This window comes from Caloenas nicobarica, chromosome 1 (assembly GCF_036013445.1).
Source record: "Caloenas nicobarica isolate bCalNic1 chromosome 1, bCalNic1.hap1, whole genome shotgun sequence".
NCBI classification, from domain to species: Eukaryota; Metazoa; Chordata; class Aves; order Columbiformes; family Columbidae; genus Caloenas; species Caloenas nicobarica.
Genome location: NC_088245.1, coordinates 95,373,810 through 95,393,118, shown reverse-complemented (window position 1 = coordinate 95,393,118; position 19,309 = coordinate 95,373,810). Strand labels below are relative to the sequence as shown.

Sequence of the window (19,309 nt, the reverse complement as noted above, 5' to 3'; positions counted from 1 at the left end):
CCACTTTTAGTTGGACAGTCCAGATTCCCATTTCTCTGAGGGCTGGAAAACTTCTGACTGTCCAGCCTAAATTTATTCATGGCAGTTCATACCTACTTATTCTTGGACTAGCACGCCTTTTAGCACAGAAAACTATAGCTTTTCCCTATCCATGTAATTTGCTTTTTTCTAGGCATTCAAGGGCAGTAATGCTACCCTTTGTCAGTCTTCTTCAGTCTTACTTACATATGTCAACATCAACCGAGCCCTCTTATAAGATCAGCACTCCACTGCAGTTCAGCCTACTAGCTCTTCCCAGTACCTGTTCTGGTTTTAGTTGCCTCTTCTCAACCTGTGGTAGCTGTACACAGTATTGTACATAATGTCCTAAATAAGATCTCACCAGACCTTGCATAGTGGCATTACTACCTTAATGCCACCAGAAATGTCTTCCCTACTGCTCCCAGCATGTCCTAAGATTAAAAGACATTATGTAGATATTTCATATGGAATTAATGGGAAAAAAATGAGGGGCAAAGGCTCCCTGAAATGGTTCCTTTCTCATTTTTAAGCCTTGTGCCTCAGAAGCGACTCTGGTTGTCAGCAAAAATGACAAGCCATTTGCTTTTGTAAAATCCTTTATGAATTAACTCTCTCCCCTCCTCGCTCACATATGTATCTCTTCAATCAGAATCCATCCTCTGAACAATGGGGCCGCCAGCAGCTGTTGCTAAGACATTCCTCAGAACATGAACCTGGGCAGAGATCCAGCTAGCTGTCTCCATAGAGCAGGCCCAGCCTTTTGTGACCTGCTGGCACTAAGCAAAGCAGTGCTTTGCATCAGCAATGACAGCACATTATATCTTCTTATTTCAGCGCCCCTATTTGTTTTATTGACTACGATTTTATTTTTTTTAACTCAGTCAAACATCTTCTTTTAATGTGTTCGCTCTTTCAAGATAGGGTAAATGTTGCTTAGAAACTGCAGTCTTTTCTGGAAAGATTTACTGCAATGCTGCACCATGGCAAGAGCATAACGCTTTGCACGGAAAAAAAGAAAATGATATCTAGCTTCTCTACTGCTGATTGTTATCACTAACAGTTCGACAAAACAGAAAAAAAAATTATCAAGAGCTAAAGTTCTCACACAAAGAATAAAAGTATTTCATGCCATAGACACACATTTTAGTCACATAATTCTGCTACAGTGATAATATCTTCTAAATGCACAGGGAAGTTACCACAAGTCAGTCACACTTACATTATACACGCTGCCATCTTGTGCTCTCTTGTATTGAGGAAACAGCCCATCCGCGTATCGAGAAGCCACAAGTTTCCCCAAGGTGGTCACATAATCTACAGTAAAGGTTACAAAAGAACAAGTTGCTGATCATCAGGATTACTTTAAACAGATATTTTTCAGGTTGATGTGCACACCATCCATGTGTGAGGCACAGGCATCTGTACTGAACTCCTGATATTAAGAAACTTGAGAGAAATTCTACTTGTTTTCGTTCCACAATATTTCTGGCTGTATTTATGTTGGGGCCCTGAGGGTACCAACAGGCCTTGACTGCCCTGGTCACCCTCACCTGGGGGCTTCTACTCACAGGGTTCTCAGGCCTGGGCACTCTTTGCTCTAGCGGTGTTGTAGGTGTACCTGTCTCAAGTTCTGCTAGTGGACCTCTCTCCTGGCTAGACCTCTCAGCCCGGTGTTACAGCCCTGTCTCCAGCTCTCTCTCCAGGATGTGGCTCTTAAACCTCTGTCATGGCCTTGCCTCCAGCCTTGTTTCTGGCCCCGTCTCCTGCTGCTCCTGTCTGCACTCACCGGCTGGACCCTAGAGGTGGTTCATCACCTCACGCTGTCTGTTAGCAGCGCCTTGCTCTGCCTGCCGTGCTTGGATGCTGCAGGACGGCACGCTGGTCAGTGAGGGCACTGCCTGGGCTGTGGTTCCCTTTGGCTCCCAGCTCATTTTCCCCTCACGGAGCAGCCCTGCTCGCGCTGCTCCCTGCCAATTTAGTCACAAGTGGGGAAAACCCCCACAATTTTTTATTTATAGGCCAAAAAGCTACATGGGACTTCAACAAATGAAAGGTTTAGGCAATTAAACCTCTGTAATGGATAACATTTACCTCACAACAGGACTTGCAAATATTTGTCCATCAAACCAAATACAAAATCTGGTACAGATAATGCTGTTCTCTTACACAACTAAATGGGTGCAGAAGTGGGTGCAACTAAGGAAAAGGTTGCACTCTGCTCTTTCAGTAGCTAGAAATCTTCTACAGGATCTCCACTGATAGGAACACATTAGGGGTGGGAATACTTAACGTCACAAAGCAGCTATTCTGTACAGCGTGCTGCCCTGCTAAGCTAGTACATTATGCTCCTAAAATTACACCGTAACAACATTAACCCTGCTTAACAGCTTCTTCTTCATCTACAGCATACAAGATTTCAGGATCTGCACTGTTGATCTTTGATTGCCCCACGGACACAAGCCAGCCAAAATCTTAAATCATGCAACCTAGAACAATTGCAATACAATTCCTACTTCTCAGGCAGCAAGCTCTTCAAAGAAAATATTAATATTACCATGCTTTGCAAAGCACTATTATGGCAGTGATTAATAATTAGCAAACTCTTCCCTTCCAGCTGTCAGATAACAGCAAAGGAACGTTTTTTCTATAGCCTGACTTTGCACAAAAAGCAGCCTGAATTCTAATAACATTTAACTGCTTCCTTAAAGCTGGATCCATGGAAAAAATACACTATTCCCAAGCAGGTTGGCTAGCCCTGATGATCAACTAGTAGATTGCAGATTATAGCATGGCAGACATTATCAGAGATCTTACGGTGTTAATCGCAGGAAGAACGGCCTCAGCAATACGAGTTATTTCCCAGCTATAGCTTAATTGGAGAGGATTTGAACTGCAGCCTAGGGTAAAGTAACAGTACAGAGGAGAAAGGAAAACCCTTCTCAGATCCTAAGTCCTTCTTACATCAAAAGGAGAAGGAGTTCCTCAGTTCTCTGGACTGGCAATGTCCGCAACTGTGGATACAGCTTCCTTTTCTGCCATTAGCACTAGATAAGAGGCAATGTGAAAATCCCTGTGTACAGTGGAGTATAAAATGAGTGTGACCCTGTAGACTATTCAAAGTTGGGGTTTCTTTAATTATTTTGTTATTGATTTGTCTTGTACCTTTCCTGTGCTGGAATCCAATCTGTGACAAAATCTGGGATAGGGATAATTTGTTTCTTTTGAGCCCATGAACTTGAAGCCATTTAGCAGATGAAATGAGGGGTTGTACATCCATGTCCCGCTGACCGACTGCCAATCTCCTCTCCTTCTCTTTTGATTTCATCTTGTGGGCCTCATGAGAATCTTCAGGATCTTGCAGTTGCTTTGAATCAAAGGCATCTGTTTTCAAGAGAAATGAAGGAAACACAATATTTATACTTGAACCAAATTATTCACTTGAATTGTCTCCTTTCTTTACCTATATTCCATGGTAGTCTGTAAACATATAGCTCGTCTCTTGTTTTGTTATACTGAACAACGTTCTTAATCTGGAGAGCTGCTCTAAGTCCTACACATCTACTTGCTCTTATGTCTTTTATTCATCCATATACATTTATCGTCAATTTATTAAAGAAAATGTCTCTTGGATGATGAAATCCAAAGTCCTGAAATCTAAGTCCAGTTTGCCAAATGGCAATTCTTTCAGCTTCTAAGACATCTCTCCTAAATCTTGGGAATCAGAACTCATAATAGGCATTCAAAGATTGTCCAACCATCACTACATGCACATTAGAAGCATTATGCAATAAATAAGGATTTGTTAACAATTACATATTGAACTCCTACCATAAGCAATAGCAGTGCAAGCAGCAGATCCTAACTTTATTGCAAGTCTGGTGAAACTCCCAGTCGTCACTTCATTTAACTCAAGTGTAAATGATGGTTCTGGCAGTATCTGCTCCAGGGTGTGATGTATCACGTGTGTGCACAGGAAATCATGGACATGAAGGTCCAGTTTCATTTTAAGTTCTCCAGAACCTTGAAATATCTCAGCACTGATGTATAGTTGGCTGGGCTAGCTCCATTTGAAACTGGCAGCAGAGACAGCCCAGAGCTGAGAGTGGCTGAGGCAGAAATGGAAGCGATGACAACAGTAATGCCTCTGTTCCTCAGCACAGAGGTTCTAGGAGGACTTTGGTATTTCCTGTTCATTCCCAAAATATTCTTGCATGAGTTAAGATGGCTGTAGTTGATTAAATACCCTTGCTGTATCTAAGTTTATTTTCTGTGGACTTTTGCTATTTCTGTCCATTTTGGCCAGCATCAACATTATCTGGAATATGTCAGTCACCCAATGCCAATATACTGTAAGCTGGCTGTAAATGCACCACATGGATAAAACTGATCCAAAATACAAAGAAGGGTACTTCTGTCTTTAATGACTACAAAATAACCTTCAGTCTAGTATGGAATATAATCAGAACGCTCTATAAGATCAAATGTTACGACAACTGACCTGGTTACAAAGTTTCATTAGATAGACTGTTCCTCAGTTAATACTACATAAAGGAAATGAGACTGTATCTTCAGAAATCATCTCTCAGTGACAGTAGCCTTCTATATGGTGCAGACTGGCACCAGCTCTTTCACAGCCATCAGTCCTACGAGCAGGGCACAGGGCTGGCACGCCTGTAGAGGTTGGCATTTTACCAGCCCTCCTCCTCTGCTCAATACAGAAGCAGCAGTGACAGATGTTAACTCTGAGGAGAGACAGGTGAAGGTTTGCAGCTGTTTGAGCTTCGTATACAGTCAGGCACTGTTTATAGTCATTTGAACAGTCATTTCCAGTTTCCTCCTCCGAAAATGCAGAAAGGCCAGCCCAGCACCCCATGTACAGCACAGGTGAGAGTGGCACAGCTTCATAATGGCTTGTACACAGCTATCAGCGTGCACACCACAATGCTGCAAATGAAACTGGAAGTTGTCCAGGAAAACAGAGATCTATACAAAAATAGTCCTGAAATACTCACAGTCACTCCAAGCAAGTTTCTTAGACAGATTGCCACTCATGATAAATCTCGATCGGCAGCGCCTCTCTGATTTCTTCTTAAAAACCTGAGAAGTATTATGTTTTTCAAAAATTAAAATATTCCCATGCACAGGTCAATATGAACTGGAGATGAGCTCCACAGGCTCAGGTAATGATAAACTGCAGAAGGTTAAGATCAGGATTTTCCCCAAGGAAAGCAATAATTTAAATGAAAAAGCATAGCTACTCCCTGTGCCAAGAAACACTGAAGTCAGATTCGACAGGGAGCCCCATACTCAGAAACAGGAAAGTGGGAAATTGGTAATATGGTTTCCCTTCCTTCCCTCTAAATCATCATAAAAAAAAGAGATAATGTGGAAGTTTCCACAGAGATAGGCTAGAAAAATGAGTGTGGTGTTTTGGTCCACTGTCAGCCAGTTGCATTATATTCTATGATTGCTTTCCATTATACCTTACCTTTGCTGTAATCCAATTTATGACTAATCATGGGAGTATCTGAGAAGCAATTTTGTGAAGAGATTCATAACTTTGCCTATAAGACTACAAGATGATTCACAAAGAATTATGCATATATACATGTACATGTATGTGGTATCACAGAATCACAGAATCACAGAATGTTAGGGATTGGAAGGGACCTCAAAAGATCATCTAGTCCAATCCCCCTGCCAGAGCAGGAAAACTTAGGTGAGGTTACACAGGAAGGCGTCCAGACGGGTTTTGAATGTCTCCAGAGAAGGAGAATCCACAACCCCCCTGGGCAGCCTGTTCCAGTGTTCTGTCACCCTCACTGAGAAGAAGTTTCTTCTCACATTTAAGTGGAACCTCTTGTGTTCCAGCTTGGACCCATTACCCCTTGTCTTACTGTTGGTTGTCACCGAGAAGAGCCTAGCTCCATCCTCGTGACACCCACCCTTTATATATTTATAAACATTAATGAGGTCACCCCTCAGTCTCCTCTTCTCCAAGCTAAAGAGCCCCAGCTCCCTCAGCCTTTCCTCATAAGGGAGATGCTCCACTCCCTTAATCATCTTTGTGGCCCCTATAAGGCCCAACTGTGAATAAGACACAATATATGAATAGAAAATAAAACGCCAGACAAAGGAAGGTAGCATAAATTTGCTGAGTGTATCACTTTGAGACATCATGTTTTGCCACTGACTTTGTTCTTCTTTTAATAAATAAAATGAATGAACGAGGGGTATTTATGAATCACTAGCAGGCCAGCTGCTAGGTATTGTCATCCAGTTTTTCTATGGGAAAGCAAAAATGGGATAAAATAATCTAAAGACTTAGCTTCCTCCCTCTTTCTTCATTGCAGAACTAAACATTCTATTTATTCCTCCTGTATGGTTTAAATACCCATATGGGAACATATAAATCATTCCAGTCTTTGTCCTGCTGGTGCAGAAGGACATGAACAGTTCGAAAGGCAGGGAGGACTTTAAAAAAACAGGACTCTTTTCTGCACCCTAACACTCCAGGCATCGTGCAGAAGATGCACAACACCTGACTACCCTGGACTAGGTGGCAGCACAGTAAAAAGGAGCCCTTGCCACAGAGGACCCATGGCAGACAATGCCCATAGTGAACGGCCATAGCGAGCCACCAGACTTGTGCCATGTCTCTCTCAGGCTGCAGAAATAGCGACACAGCACTTTCAAGGTAATAGCTGAGACACATTTCAAGCAGCAGCCTATGTCAGAGAACAAATTCCAGGTGCCATCTCAGTTTTCCAGATGCCCAGGGGTGTGGCAACAGATTTTCCCCTGCATTAGCCTCCAGCAACACCCCTGGCTGCTTGAACAGCACCTGGACATGTTGCATGAAAAGGGCCATTTGAAAGGAGATGAAGTAACTTCCAATGGAAACAGCAAGTTTACCTCAAGTCTTGGAAAGCCGAGTTCAAAACCGATGACAGCCGGGAAAACCTCCAGCCTAAAACCTTTACAAAAACGGGTTATTTTTGAGAGGTGAACCAGAGTTCATCAGGGCACCCCGACCCTTCCACTCTGGCCAGCGCAAACAATCCACTAAAACCTTCACCTCCCATGCCCTTTGAGTCTGTCACAGCTGCGGCCGTGTTTGCCCAGGCCATAGGACCAGGCTGTCCCCCACACTCAGGACCGCCTCTGGAAAGCCCACCCGAGCAGCCGGCCCACGCCACCCGTGGTGCCACATGAACAGTGCGCGGAGGCCTGATGCGGGCAGCCGCCCGCCGCGGAAACGGGGCAGACGGTGCCATTGCAAAACCACAGTGGGGCCCGGCGGAGACGGGCAGCGCGGGGCGAAGCCGGACCTGCCGTCGGGGCCACCCAGGGGGAGACGCGGCCACGTCGCTCGGCGGCGGCAGCGCCCTCGCAACCCCTGCCTGAGGCGACCGGCACGTCCCCACGTAACAACTGCATGGAAACAGGCGGGGAAGGGAAACCGAGGCCTTCACCCGGGGAGGTGAAGGGCTGCGGGTCCGTCTCACACCCCCCGCCACCGCCCGCCCTCACCTGCCTTCGGCCGCGGCGCCGCCGCCACCGCCCTCCCCGCCCGCCCTGAAACGGCGTCGCCGCCGCCCCGCTGTTGACCTGGAGACCGCCCGGTTGCTACGGCACGGCCTCAACCCCCCCCCCCCCCGCCAGGCCCCAAGCCAAAAGTGTGGGAGGAGGAAAGGCGAGAGGGCAGAGCCGCCGCAGGGCGGCACATCGGCAGGACGCGGGGGTGGGCGAGGGCAGCACGTAAACGCGGAATAAGCGCAGTGTTAACAGACGCCACCGCAGCGGCGTGCGTCCAGGCCTTTAGGAGCCAAAAAATACACAAGCCAGCTTGGAATGTCACAGAAATCTATATATATAGTGGCTCTGAGACTTTCTGGTCTTGTTAAGTCTTAAATTAGACGAAGCCATTGACAATATTTATATTGAGAGCAGCCGCGTGTCCTTTGTTTAAGTCAGAGGAGTGATACACACTGCTGGGGAATCACCATGCTCCTGGAGGTGCCTAACTAAAACTTACTCTAGTGTAGTAAAATATACAAAAATACATGCATCATAAACCTGAACTCGATGTTAAACAGCTTCCATTGATGTTGGACAGCCAGAAACCCAGGTTAGTATCTGCAGTATTTGGGCTGTAAATGTTCATGGGCATAGTTTCCAGCAAATAAACAGCACTGAGCTCTGCACTTTCTCTGCTTTGGTTTACTACGCAATCACAAAGTAATAAAAGATCAGTCATTTTATAGGATCAGCTGATCAGTCTTATCTATGTATTGATGTTCACGGGGCCGTCCTGCAGCACACCAAAGCGTTGGCTTCAGCTCTCAGAGATGACTTGGTAAACAGAGATAGGAAAGAAAAGTTCCTTATAAGGCATGCAGTTGGGTTGGGAACACAGCTTTCTGGAGCTCCAGCTTCTCAAACAGTTGGAACCAAGGGTTTAAAGACTAGCCTAGGCATGGCAAGTCATTCGCTATTGCACCACTGTTCCCCTGAGGTATAGAAAAGGCATTTGTTTCTCAGGCATGAAACAGCTTCCCATTATATCATTTAAAATAGTAGGTACTGAATGTTCTCTGGATTCTTCCGGACACCGCGACTACCATAACACGAGCTTCTTTAGGGACCCATGTTTTCTGAGGTGGGGGCTTTAAAAGTTTCTCTTGAAATGTATTTATAAGTAGATGACTCGAATCAATCTAGTCAATCTCCTGATTTGTTTTGCTGCTTCCAGCAACGGAAGTTATTTAACAAATACTTAAATTGCCTCACTCAGGTGGCTTTTTCCACTGTACAGATCGAGACCATGTATCCTGATGCCTAAACATCTGTAAACATAGTAACTACGATTAAAAAAAAAATATGTAAAAATATATACATATATATGTATATGTGCTGTAACTTTCTATGCAAAGAGTCTAAAGAGTCTGCCAGAAACCTTCACTCTAGGCTTGGCTATGCTAAACAGAAAGTGTTGCAAGAAAACATTCCTTACAATGCTTTGAATTGCAGCACTTGTACAACTGCCTGACAAGCCCAGGGGGAAAGGCTGGCAAATGCAAAGCGACTTCTAGCTCCCATAGGCTTTGTGATCAACTGGCTGTCATTCTTAGTTAAAGTTCTTAGGAAAGTAAGATGCTCTCTGCACTTCAAATAAACATTGCTCCTGGTTCACGTAGAAGCCCTTTGCCTTGGCCACTGCCTGCCCTTGCAACTCATGCGGAAAACAAGGGATCAATTCTCCAGATGCTGCCTGCTGAATGAGGCAAGGCTGAATAATAAAGGAGGCAAGAATCCAAGTAACTAGGAAGTGGGAATTCACTCCTTGCGCAGGGATGATAAAAATAAATCTTGAGCCATTCTGTCATCTGACCTGTAGGCTGAATGATGAAGTGATATTGATGGGTGGAAAGCACATTATTATGGCGTTCATTAGAAAACTGTATTGTAATGTGGGCCTGAGATTGCATTAGCAAGCATGACTGTGTTGTGACTCTAGAATATTTCACCTACCAATAAATATTTTTGATCATTTTTTTTTTCTGGCTAAAAATCAGCATTTTATTGTCATTTCCTCTAGTTAGTGCTTACAACATGGAACTGTTTGCTTGGATTTTATGACTATCTTTCATTAGCCAAAATAAAAAGATAATCCACTCTTTTTTTGTCTTCCACTTGTTTAAAAAATTCTTTAGCATTTCACCATTTTTTTTATCCATGCAAAGTATCGTACATGGTGCATCTAATCTAACTGCTATTGTACTAAGAAAGAGACAGTCTCCTATAGTCATACATGGGATCAGTAAGGATAGTTACGCCACTGATGCTTATGGCTACGATAGCACAAAGAATGGAGCTTCTCCAGGAAGTTTAACACTGTCACACTTCCTGCCCCATGGTGTCATGCTTCCTGTTGACTCCCTCACAAAGAGGGCAGGAATTGACTGCAAGGGCTAAGGAAAAACAACAAAAGCAAGCTGGATTGAAGCTGGGTTAATGCTGTCCTTACTAGACACATTGGTTACAGTGATTGTCTACAAAAAAAACCCAACATACACCTAAAAAACAGGTTGGCAGCACAGGCAGAATACAAAAAGCATCAAAAGGAAGTCAAATAAGTGAAATATTTAAAATAATAGAATTGTAGAATGGTTTGGGTTGGAAGGAACTTTAGAGATCATCTAGTTTCAAACCCCTGCCATGAGCAGGGGCACCTTCCACTAGACCAGGTTGCTCAAAGCCCATCCAACCTGGCCTTGAACACTTCAGGGATGGGTCATCCACAACTTCTCTGGGCAACCTGTTCCAGTGCCTCACCACTCTCATGGTGAAGGATTTCTTCCTTATATCTAATCTAAATTGACCATCTTTCAGTTTATAGCCTTTATCCCTTGTCCTATCAGTACATGCCCTTGTAAAAAGTCCCTCTCCTCTTTTCTTGTAAGTCCCCTTTAGGTACTGGAAGGCTGCTATAAGGTCTGCCCAGAGCCTTCTCTTCTCCAGGCTGAACACTCCCAACTTTCTCAGCCTATCCCCACAGGAGAGCCGCTCCAGCCCCCTGATCTTGTTCATGGCCCTCCTCTGGATTCACTCCAGCTGGTCCATGTCCTTCTTATTTTAGAGGCCCCACAGCTGGACACAGGACTCCAGGTGGGGTCTCACCAGAGCAGAGTAGAGGGGCAGAATCACCTCCCTCAACCTGCAGGCCGTGCTCCTTTTGATGCAGCCCAGGATATGGTTGGCCTTCTGGGCTGCGAGCACACATTGCTGTCTCTTGTTGATCTTCTCATCAACCAAAACCCCAAGTCCTTCTCCTCGGATCTGCTCTCAATCCATTCTCTACCCAGCCTTTCACGTCAATGTTGTTCTCACCCTTCAAGAGCCTCCTAAAAAAATTTCTTCACGGTATCTCTGCAAAAGTCAGAGGTAAATGAGCTAGCCATAGAAGGGCTGACTCCTGTTGTCAGTGACGGTGTAGCGATATGAGTGTGGAATTTTGCCTGTTCTTGCCTCGAAGGCAGGCAAAGGAGGCAGGACAGAGGATTTGGCAGAAGCGCTGGATTTAGAGCGGGCTCAATCGCACCTGTATGGTATTGCACTGTACCTTGTACATTTACCCAAACAGAAGAATGTTAAGTTTCTAGGCATTCCTTAAATTGTTCCTTCAGTTTTTTAAGGTGTTCCTTAAGTTCTGCATGTCAGAATTGTGCAGCCCACAGCCTGTGGACTGACTTGCAGTCCATGGGCACCTTTGTCTAATGTGAGCTTAGAAAGAAGTAAGCAGACTTTTGGGTGAGGACATTGTAGGGAGGTGGCATGAAATGAAAAAATAAGCATTGTGTAGTGGGAGAGTGGAGAATGAAGGGAGACATGGGGAAGAGCAAATGAGGATAAGTAAAACTTCAGGGGGAAAAGAAAGAGACAGGAGGGGAGCTAAGGCATATGTGACTGGTGTGTGATGGCAGGGAGAAGCAAGAATGCAATGTGTAGAAGCGGGATCTGCATTAAAGATGTGGGTACATGTAATAGGAAAATGGGGAAGGGCTGGACTGGCATGGTGGAAGTGACGTGTATTGGGGGTTTTTACCCCTTGCCCCACAATCCGTATAACAAATTGGATGCACTGAATAAACTGTGAGTTCCATGCTGTAGGAGCATTCTACTGGAGGAGGAAGGCATGGGAGTAGGGGGCTAATGTCACTGCACATAGGTCTAACTAAACTTTAATAGCTGTAGGACTAAACTGTTAGCCATAGAGTAATAATAAAAAGCTGGGCATCTCCTGTGAATGTCTGGTGCTCATGTTTAAAAATCTAGTCTCAGGCCTTGAGGAAAGAGAGTCATGCTTCCAACAGAAGCCAGCAATGGGTTGTCTTCAACAGTCCACCCGTGGTTTTGAGTTGTGCATATCTTCTCTGCATAGTCATCCTCTGCTGCTTCCCAAACCTGCCATGTGCACTTTTGCAAGAAGCATGCTTGTTGAAGATGCACTTACCATTCTGTGGCTATTATTTTTTCTCTTCTTTTTACTTTTCTTTAGATCTATATTTAACTAGAAGTTTTTCCAAACTGACAGGAGTAAACAGAAACTTCTCCATGCCTGCCAATTTCTGTCTTCCAGTTACCACATGTAGCATGACTAGGTACTAATGGAGGTGAGCTTGTCACTGAAGCAGCAATGCTACTCGGAACAGTGCATAACAGATCAATCAGATCTTAAAATTTAAAAATTAAAAAAAAAATAGCAGTGCACCATGGACCTTTGTGTTTAAGACAGGTGCTGCACATCAAGGTTTGTCACTCCCTGGTACCCACACGGTGTTTGTGTTTTCTGGAATGGAGGATGAAAGATACGAATGCTGCTGATTCCTCACTGCCCTGTGGTGATACTGCCTTACCTATATCACGTGGATTTCTTTCCAGGGAGCCTGCTTGCTTAAGCACAAAAACATGCTAGCAGGCACAGTGCCTATACTGGAGAGACTATAGTGAAAGGAGGAATATAGGCCATAAGCTGCATGGAAGTGCTTCCTCTCCTCCTCAGCAAATAAAGGCTTTCACAGCTCTTGTGATGGACTTCCCCAAGTCCATCATCAGTGATGTGCTTCTTCCCCTTTCCAGAAGTCAGTTTTGTTTACACCTTGTCCATGAATCAAGGGGTTCTTTTTAAGTGGAGTGGAAAGAAGGGAACTGGTTTCTTATTCCATTGAGGAATCATCTCATTTGCTGTGGTATCTCTCTCCATCATTTTTCCACCTCTGTTTTTCTGTCACAGGATGATTCTAGTTAACATAAGTAGGAAGCCCCTGCGTGCTTCCACCAACATCTGCCCGCCAGTATCCTTTGGGCTGTGAATCCCCAGGACAGAGCATATCTACCCTGGAAGATCTGGAAAGTGCTTTCAATATCATAGGCACTGGTAGTCTAGAAATAGTAAGAAATTAGGAAAGCCTTAACAGGCAAAGAGGCTGGAAAGCATACAGAGCGAAAGTGAGAAAGTAAGTTGTTGTTGGTTGGTTGGTTGGTTTTTTTTCCCAATGTTAGCGCAACAGACAAATGAAAGAGACTAAGCTAGCCATTAATTATTCTAGTTTAGAAAACAGACGAACTTCTTAAAGGGAAAAAGAGTGAGGACCTGGAACAGACTTAAAGCTGGAATATTGGTGGGACACAAACAGCTTAAAAGATAGAGGTTGATATACAAGGGACCAAAGTGACCAAGAAGGTCCTGCCCATTCATCTGTTTTTTGGAGTAGGAGTGCAAAAATGCTAAATGCAAGATATAAAATGAAAGAGAATAAAGAGGCATAAATGGAGAGACAGGAGGAGTGAGAAAAGGAAGGAATAAGTAGATTAATTTGCACTGGAGGGGAAATTTTCAATGGAGTATTTGAAATAAGAGTAAGTAAAACATTTATTAAAATTTGCTTTAGGTTCAAACACTCATTTTATCCCATCATAAAAACACTTGCATGTGGAGAGACATTTGAGGCACAGCTCGTGTGCACATAGTGACAGAAGTTTATACTGAAGATGCTTCAATTGTTTGGGTGCCAGAAGAGTTGAAAAATCTAACAAATATTCTGCAGAAACATTTAAAAGCTAGTAAATAACTTAGCAAGCTGAATACATTAGCATAAGTTTATTCTTCCAATGCAAGATGGAGAATGAACAGTTTCCTCCAGTAAGGGAAGTTTTTGCTTATTATAAGCACTAGGGAGCAACAGTAATAAGTTGTGGTTTGTGGAAACCAACAGATTCAGTGTTGGTTCAGTAATAAATGACAATTGCGCAAATGAAGTGAGTGTCATCAAAAACACCGAAATCTGTCTGGCACCATCTGGTGTGAAAGGGTTAGAGAGAGGTCATGTATGACAAAGTCATCAAGATCCATCAGAGTCCCTGGGATTCCAACCAAGCTGAATCCAACTCAAAGAACATTCATTTATAATGAAAACAGCCTTTATGAAAGTCAGGTTGTTTTATTCATAAATATCTAGAGCTGTACTACATTCGCAATAATCCAGCTGTGCTGTGACCCTGCCATTCACGCTCAGATGAAATCACCAATGCATGCACAAGGAATTTTGCCATTGCATTTTATTTTCTTAAGTGCTCACCAAGGGTGTTACATATTTTTCTGTCGTGTTGTCTGCCTTCTATATGGAAATATGCATTCAGCAGAATTCCTTGTTACAGTGACTAAGTCTATGAGAGTAGGGAATGTTGGGGGAAAAAAAAACAACCAACCAACCAGAAAACCCCACTAATTGTTAAGAAATTTTTTTTTAAGAAGTTGCCTATCTTGTATAGCAGATAACAGAGGAACTTCACTGCAACAGCAAATCAAAGTGGGTATGTTGAGATTTCTAATCAAGCCTAGACAAGAGGTATTGTAATGTTATTGTATTACTGCCAGAACTATATCAAGGGTGGGGTAAGAGAGGCACCAACTGAGGAAAGTAAGTCCAAGTCCCCGAAGCGATGGCCGATGCAGGTGGAGGCAGCGTAAGGGTGAGCAGGAGGCAGCTCCGGATCAAAGCAAGCACGGCAGGAGCCAGAGGAGGGGAATCCATAGGAACCAGGGCTGCCCCAAAGTATCCCACTACCATTCTGCAAGGTGTATAGTATTATGTAACAATAAATTCAACACTTTAATGTACAAGTGAAAAGCCTACATCAGTAAGCTGCTCCAGTATAAACCAGGTTGGGTATTTTACTGTGGTCAACTGTGAAAGCAGCTTTTTCCAATTTAGATAAAGTTGATCTGGACTCTTCTGCTCTTCAACTATTAAACATACAACAAAGGGCAATGCCTCAGCTTCAAAAACTATTTAAGCTAAACAATATTTCTTTCATGTAGACTATAGTATCGTGGTGTTATCAAAAGAGATGAGAATTGTGGTGGCATGCTGCCGGTCACTCAGGCCCACAGAAGGAGTTTTGCCTCATGTGAATGATGGGCAGGTGTGGCCCCACCAGTGGGCTCTGACTGGTGCAAGTGGCCGAGACAGATGCACTTTTTTGTTTCTCAGTGAGAGAAATGCATCGGTCTGTGCTGCTGCAGCAGAGGGCTCTCACCGTTCACATCTATCTGCACCAACTCTCCATCGGGTAGCAGGAGAGATGGGACCAAGAGAGTGGGTGAGGACCTCGCAGCTCTGCTGAACCCAAGCTGCTTGGGGCTATGTGCCAAAAGAAAAGGTCTCAAATCTGACTCCTAAATCTTAAGCTGAGATCACAAGGCTGGCCATTAAAAGGGGTAAAAAAGACTTTTTTTTTCCATTTGTAAATGCAGCATCAGTCCAACAACAATCACTGAGAGATGGTATTGATCCTGAAAGCAACATCTATACCCAGTCACTGCGTTTATACCGAGACCTGTGTTTTGAACAATAAGTGAATTACTCTACATTCACTCATGCTAAGGGTTACTTGGCCAACATAAATACATCGTAGATGGCAATTTTTACCCAGCAGGATGTACGCTGGACAGTTATTTCATATAGAAAAAGTATCTAGTGTATAATTTGCAAAACGTAGAATATTTAAGGATTGGCTTTCGCTTCACTGGCCTATCTGCAGTCTTTTCAGATTATATGAGTTACATCAGGTTCTATAGGAGACATTAAACCTATTAATGCTATATTTAAAAACATTTTACTGCCTTTTAACAATATAAAATAGCTTTAGTGTTGGTAAAATCCTGCAGAACATTTTGATAATACAGGAAAATAAGTATATTAAGCAATTAAAAAATTTTTTCACCTTTTAGTTTTCATATATTTCCGTATTACATTTGTGATGGACACGTTGCCTAGAATACCTTTAGGCAGAACTTTATGCTTAAATAACTTCAGCTCTCTCTTCACTTTAAAGCATTTTAAAATATTTTACTGTAATACCACTGAGCTCATTCAGAAGAGATCAGTAACCTCAGTGCATTGTAATTATTTTTCGGGTCTAAGCACAATTAAGATAATAATTCTCAAGTCTGGATAACTCTTTACAGCATATTTTCATAAATACTCTACAGAGTTATGAAATAATTCATAGATAACAACTTCCATGAAGTACTTACTGATATTTTAATCCCAAGTTGTCACTGTGGGCCGGACATGCCTCTTAGCAATAGTGTAATTGGAACTCGGCCCAGGTGATTTATAACTTGGCTCCAGTTCCTCCTGCTGGGATTGTCATATGATGTCCATGAGAAGGACAGTGACACACATCATTCTGTAGTAAAGAAGTTGTATTTAGCAATATCTGCACACATGGTTCTCCAGGATTTTAAGTGGACGTGAGTTTAGAACAAGGAAAGAGCCAGAGAAGTGATGCTGGAGGGGATGATTTATATCATCATGGAAGTGCATTTTGTAAGGCCTTTGAAAGGCGATTAATAGCATTAAGTAAAAAAAAAACAAAACCAAACAAACGAACAACCCCCCCCCCCCCCCAACAACAACAACAAAACCCCCTTATTTTGTACTGAGCACGGAACCTGCCGACTAGGCTTGTTGTTTTAATCAGCGCCTTTTGTTGCCTTCCACCCTGGTTGTCAGAGCTGCCAGCTTCATCGCGGGGAGCGGGAGCCGGGGTGTCTGCTCACGGCTGTCTTGCTGCAGGGCTGGCAGGAGGTGCTGATACCGAGCTGAAACCGATTCACACTCTGCGTTTGGAAACCAGATGCGTGGATGTAATTATGCTAATCAGGGGAGTTATGCCCCTCCCACTTTTCCCATCTCTTCCAGCTGTGGTACTTTTATTGTAATTGAAGCAGTATTATGTCACATTAATTTTAATTTCTCATAATACCCCCCACCGTTGGTGTGTGTCTTCATAACTCAGGGCCCATTTTACAGGTGACTCACATAGTAGTCAAAGTTATTAATTTATTACAAGACTGCCTGCAATCCCAGTTTTTACAGTGTGCCAGCGTTGCTCACAGACTTAAAATCTGGAGCCACTCGTATTACTCATTAGTCGAGCAAAATAACTGGAAGAGTTAGTGTAACTATTGTTTTACAGGGCCCCAGGCCATGGCATTGCATGCTGGAGAGTCAGTGGAGCCTCTTGTCCCACCTGGGTGGCTCAGAGCTTCTCAGTCACCCTTTGTCTGGTCCAGGAAGCACCTTTCTTCATGAGCAGTCCCACAGGCCGCCGCGGAGCGATGCTGAGGTACGCCTCCATGCCACCTGAGTCAGGACACCAGAATGTGCCCCTTAGGTGCTAATTAAAATCCACTTCATGCACAGAAATATACTTCCAATTAACACAGTAGCCCTGGAATGCATTGTGGGATGTGGGAGCAGAGCAGAAGCTATTGTAGAAAAAAAAAAAAAGTAATTGGAGCATTTAAATGACAGGGCCCTTGTGATTAGTCTCTGTTGTCGTACGAATTACCTCACAATAAGCTGGCTCCAAGTTCCAAAACAGATGCTTACATTAAGGTTCTTCCAGGACTTCCAAGAGCTGGGCTTCTCAGCAGTCCAAAAATCTGAGGAAATCTGGCTTTTTTGGTTTCCTCACTCTCGAGTTTAGCATGTCACAACATGGTCAAGAGCCAGAGCTCTTGACTGTTCAAAGACCTTGAGGAAGAATTTGTAAAGGACAAACAAATATGTCATTCAGAATGCTGTCCTGGAAAAAAATCCAAAAATCTCCTTCCATGAGAAATTTCTAAGTTAATTTTTTGTTTTGGAATGACATTTTATTTTGGAATTTCACTTGGAATAGAGATTTGAAGACTCTGCCAGTTCAAGTCTCAGTTGTGATTCAGCTGTTACTCATCCATTAAATTAATAAGTTTATGTCCTGTTTCTTAATTCGTAGACGTTTATCGTAAGTTTATCATTACCGTTCCTCATCCCCATCAAATACTAACCAAAGCACTATTCAGGAGAGAAGTAAGGAGAAGGAGAGACTCTATCTGAAAGACTGTGCTGAAGCCCAGTATGTTTATTTTTCTACAGAGGGGTAGTATATTTTCCTTTTTATGCTGCTTTGCTTCAGGAAATACTAAAACAAGCTCTTCCACCATTTTGCACCTAAAATCTGTGAATCCAGTACCAAAGCCACACTTCAACAAGAAAACACGTGCCATCAAGTAATCCCCAGTATGCCCAGGACATTTGCAAGCAATAATCACATCAGACTCCACCTCCTGCAGCTACCTACATTGGCTGCAGATGCAGTTAAATTGTCTGTCTTGCAATTACTATTTATATAAAGCTGTGATTCCACACTATGTCCACAGTTTTTGGTCTGTGCCAGTAAAATAAAGGGGCTCAACCGCAAGGAACGTTTTGACTTTAGCCATAAAAATGAGCACCAAAAGCAGTTTAAGGTGCAGCCAACTAGGAAAAGGGTGTTGGCACTCTACAGTTCATATTCTTTTTGCTAAATCATTTACTTTTACAAGTATTTAAACAAGCACACGGTGACAGGTACACAACAACTTTTGAGAAGCTTTGTGTTTTTGGTGTTGTCATCATGTGGCAACAGTAAATACAGAAAAAACTGTTGCCTCCAACAGCAAACAAGGAGATCTTTGAGTAAGGTGCTACAGAAAGCCCTGCTCTCCCGCTTTCGACTTCTTCCTCCCAGAGACTCCATCAGCCACCTGTGACACAGCAACCCTGGCTCTACATACAGACTGGGGAACAAGAAGCTGGAGAGCAGCCCTGCAGAGAGGGATCTGGGGGTTCTGGTTGACGGCAAGTTGAACATGAGCCAACAGTGTCCCTGGCAGCCCAGAGGGCCACCCGTGTCCTGGCTGCATCCAGCACAGCGTTGCCAGCCGGGCAGGGAGGTGATTGTCCCGCTCTGCTCTGCGCTGGTGCGGCCTCGCCTGGAGCGCTGTGTGCAGCTCTGGGTGCCACAGGATAAAAAGCGTATAAAGCTACTGGAGAGTGTCCAGAAGAGGGACACGAAGCTGGTGAAGGGTTTGAAGAGGAAGCCGTGTGAGGAGCGGCTCAAGTCAGTCTGTTCAGCCTGGAGGAGACTGAGGGGAGACCTCATCATGGCTTCGTCACAAGGGGGAATGGAGGGGCAGGTGCTGAGCTCTTCTCTCTGGTGACCAACAACAGAACCCAAGGGAATGGCAGGAAGATGTGCCAGGGGAGGTTCAGGTTGGACATGAGGAAAAGGTTCTTCCCCCAGAGGGTGGTGGACACTGGAACAGGCTCCCCAGGGAGGTGTCACGGCCCCAAGCCTGACAGTGTTCAAGCAGAGACTGGACAAGGCCTCAGACACATGGTGGGAACTG

General features: G+C 43.8%; 1 protein-coding gene across 1 annotated transcript in view; it reads right to left on the bottom strand.

Moving 5' to 3' along the window:
- VWA3B (von Willebrand factor A domain containing 3B) overlaps positions 1–5,073 on the bottom strand; it is a 63,325-nt gene extending 58,252 nt beyond the window's left edge. Inside the window, exons 1-3 of the mRNA XM_065654066.1 lie at positions 5,034–5,073; positions 3,184–3,402; positions 1,241–1,335 (exon numbers count right to left, since the gene is read on the bottom strand). Coding sequence (XP_065510138.1) covers positions 1,241–1,335; positions 3,184–3,402; positions 5,034–5,073 — 354 coding nt within the window. The remainder of the gene's footprint in view (positions 1–1,240; positions 1,336–3,183; positions 3,403–5,033) is intronic.
- Between the last annotated feature and the right edge of the window lie 14,236 nt (positions 5,074–19,309).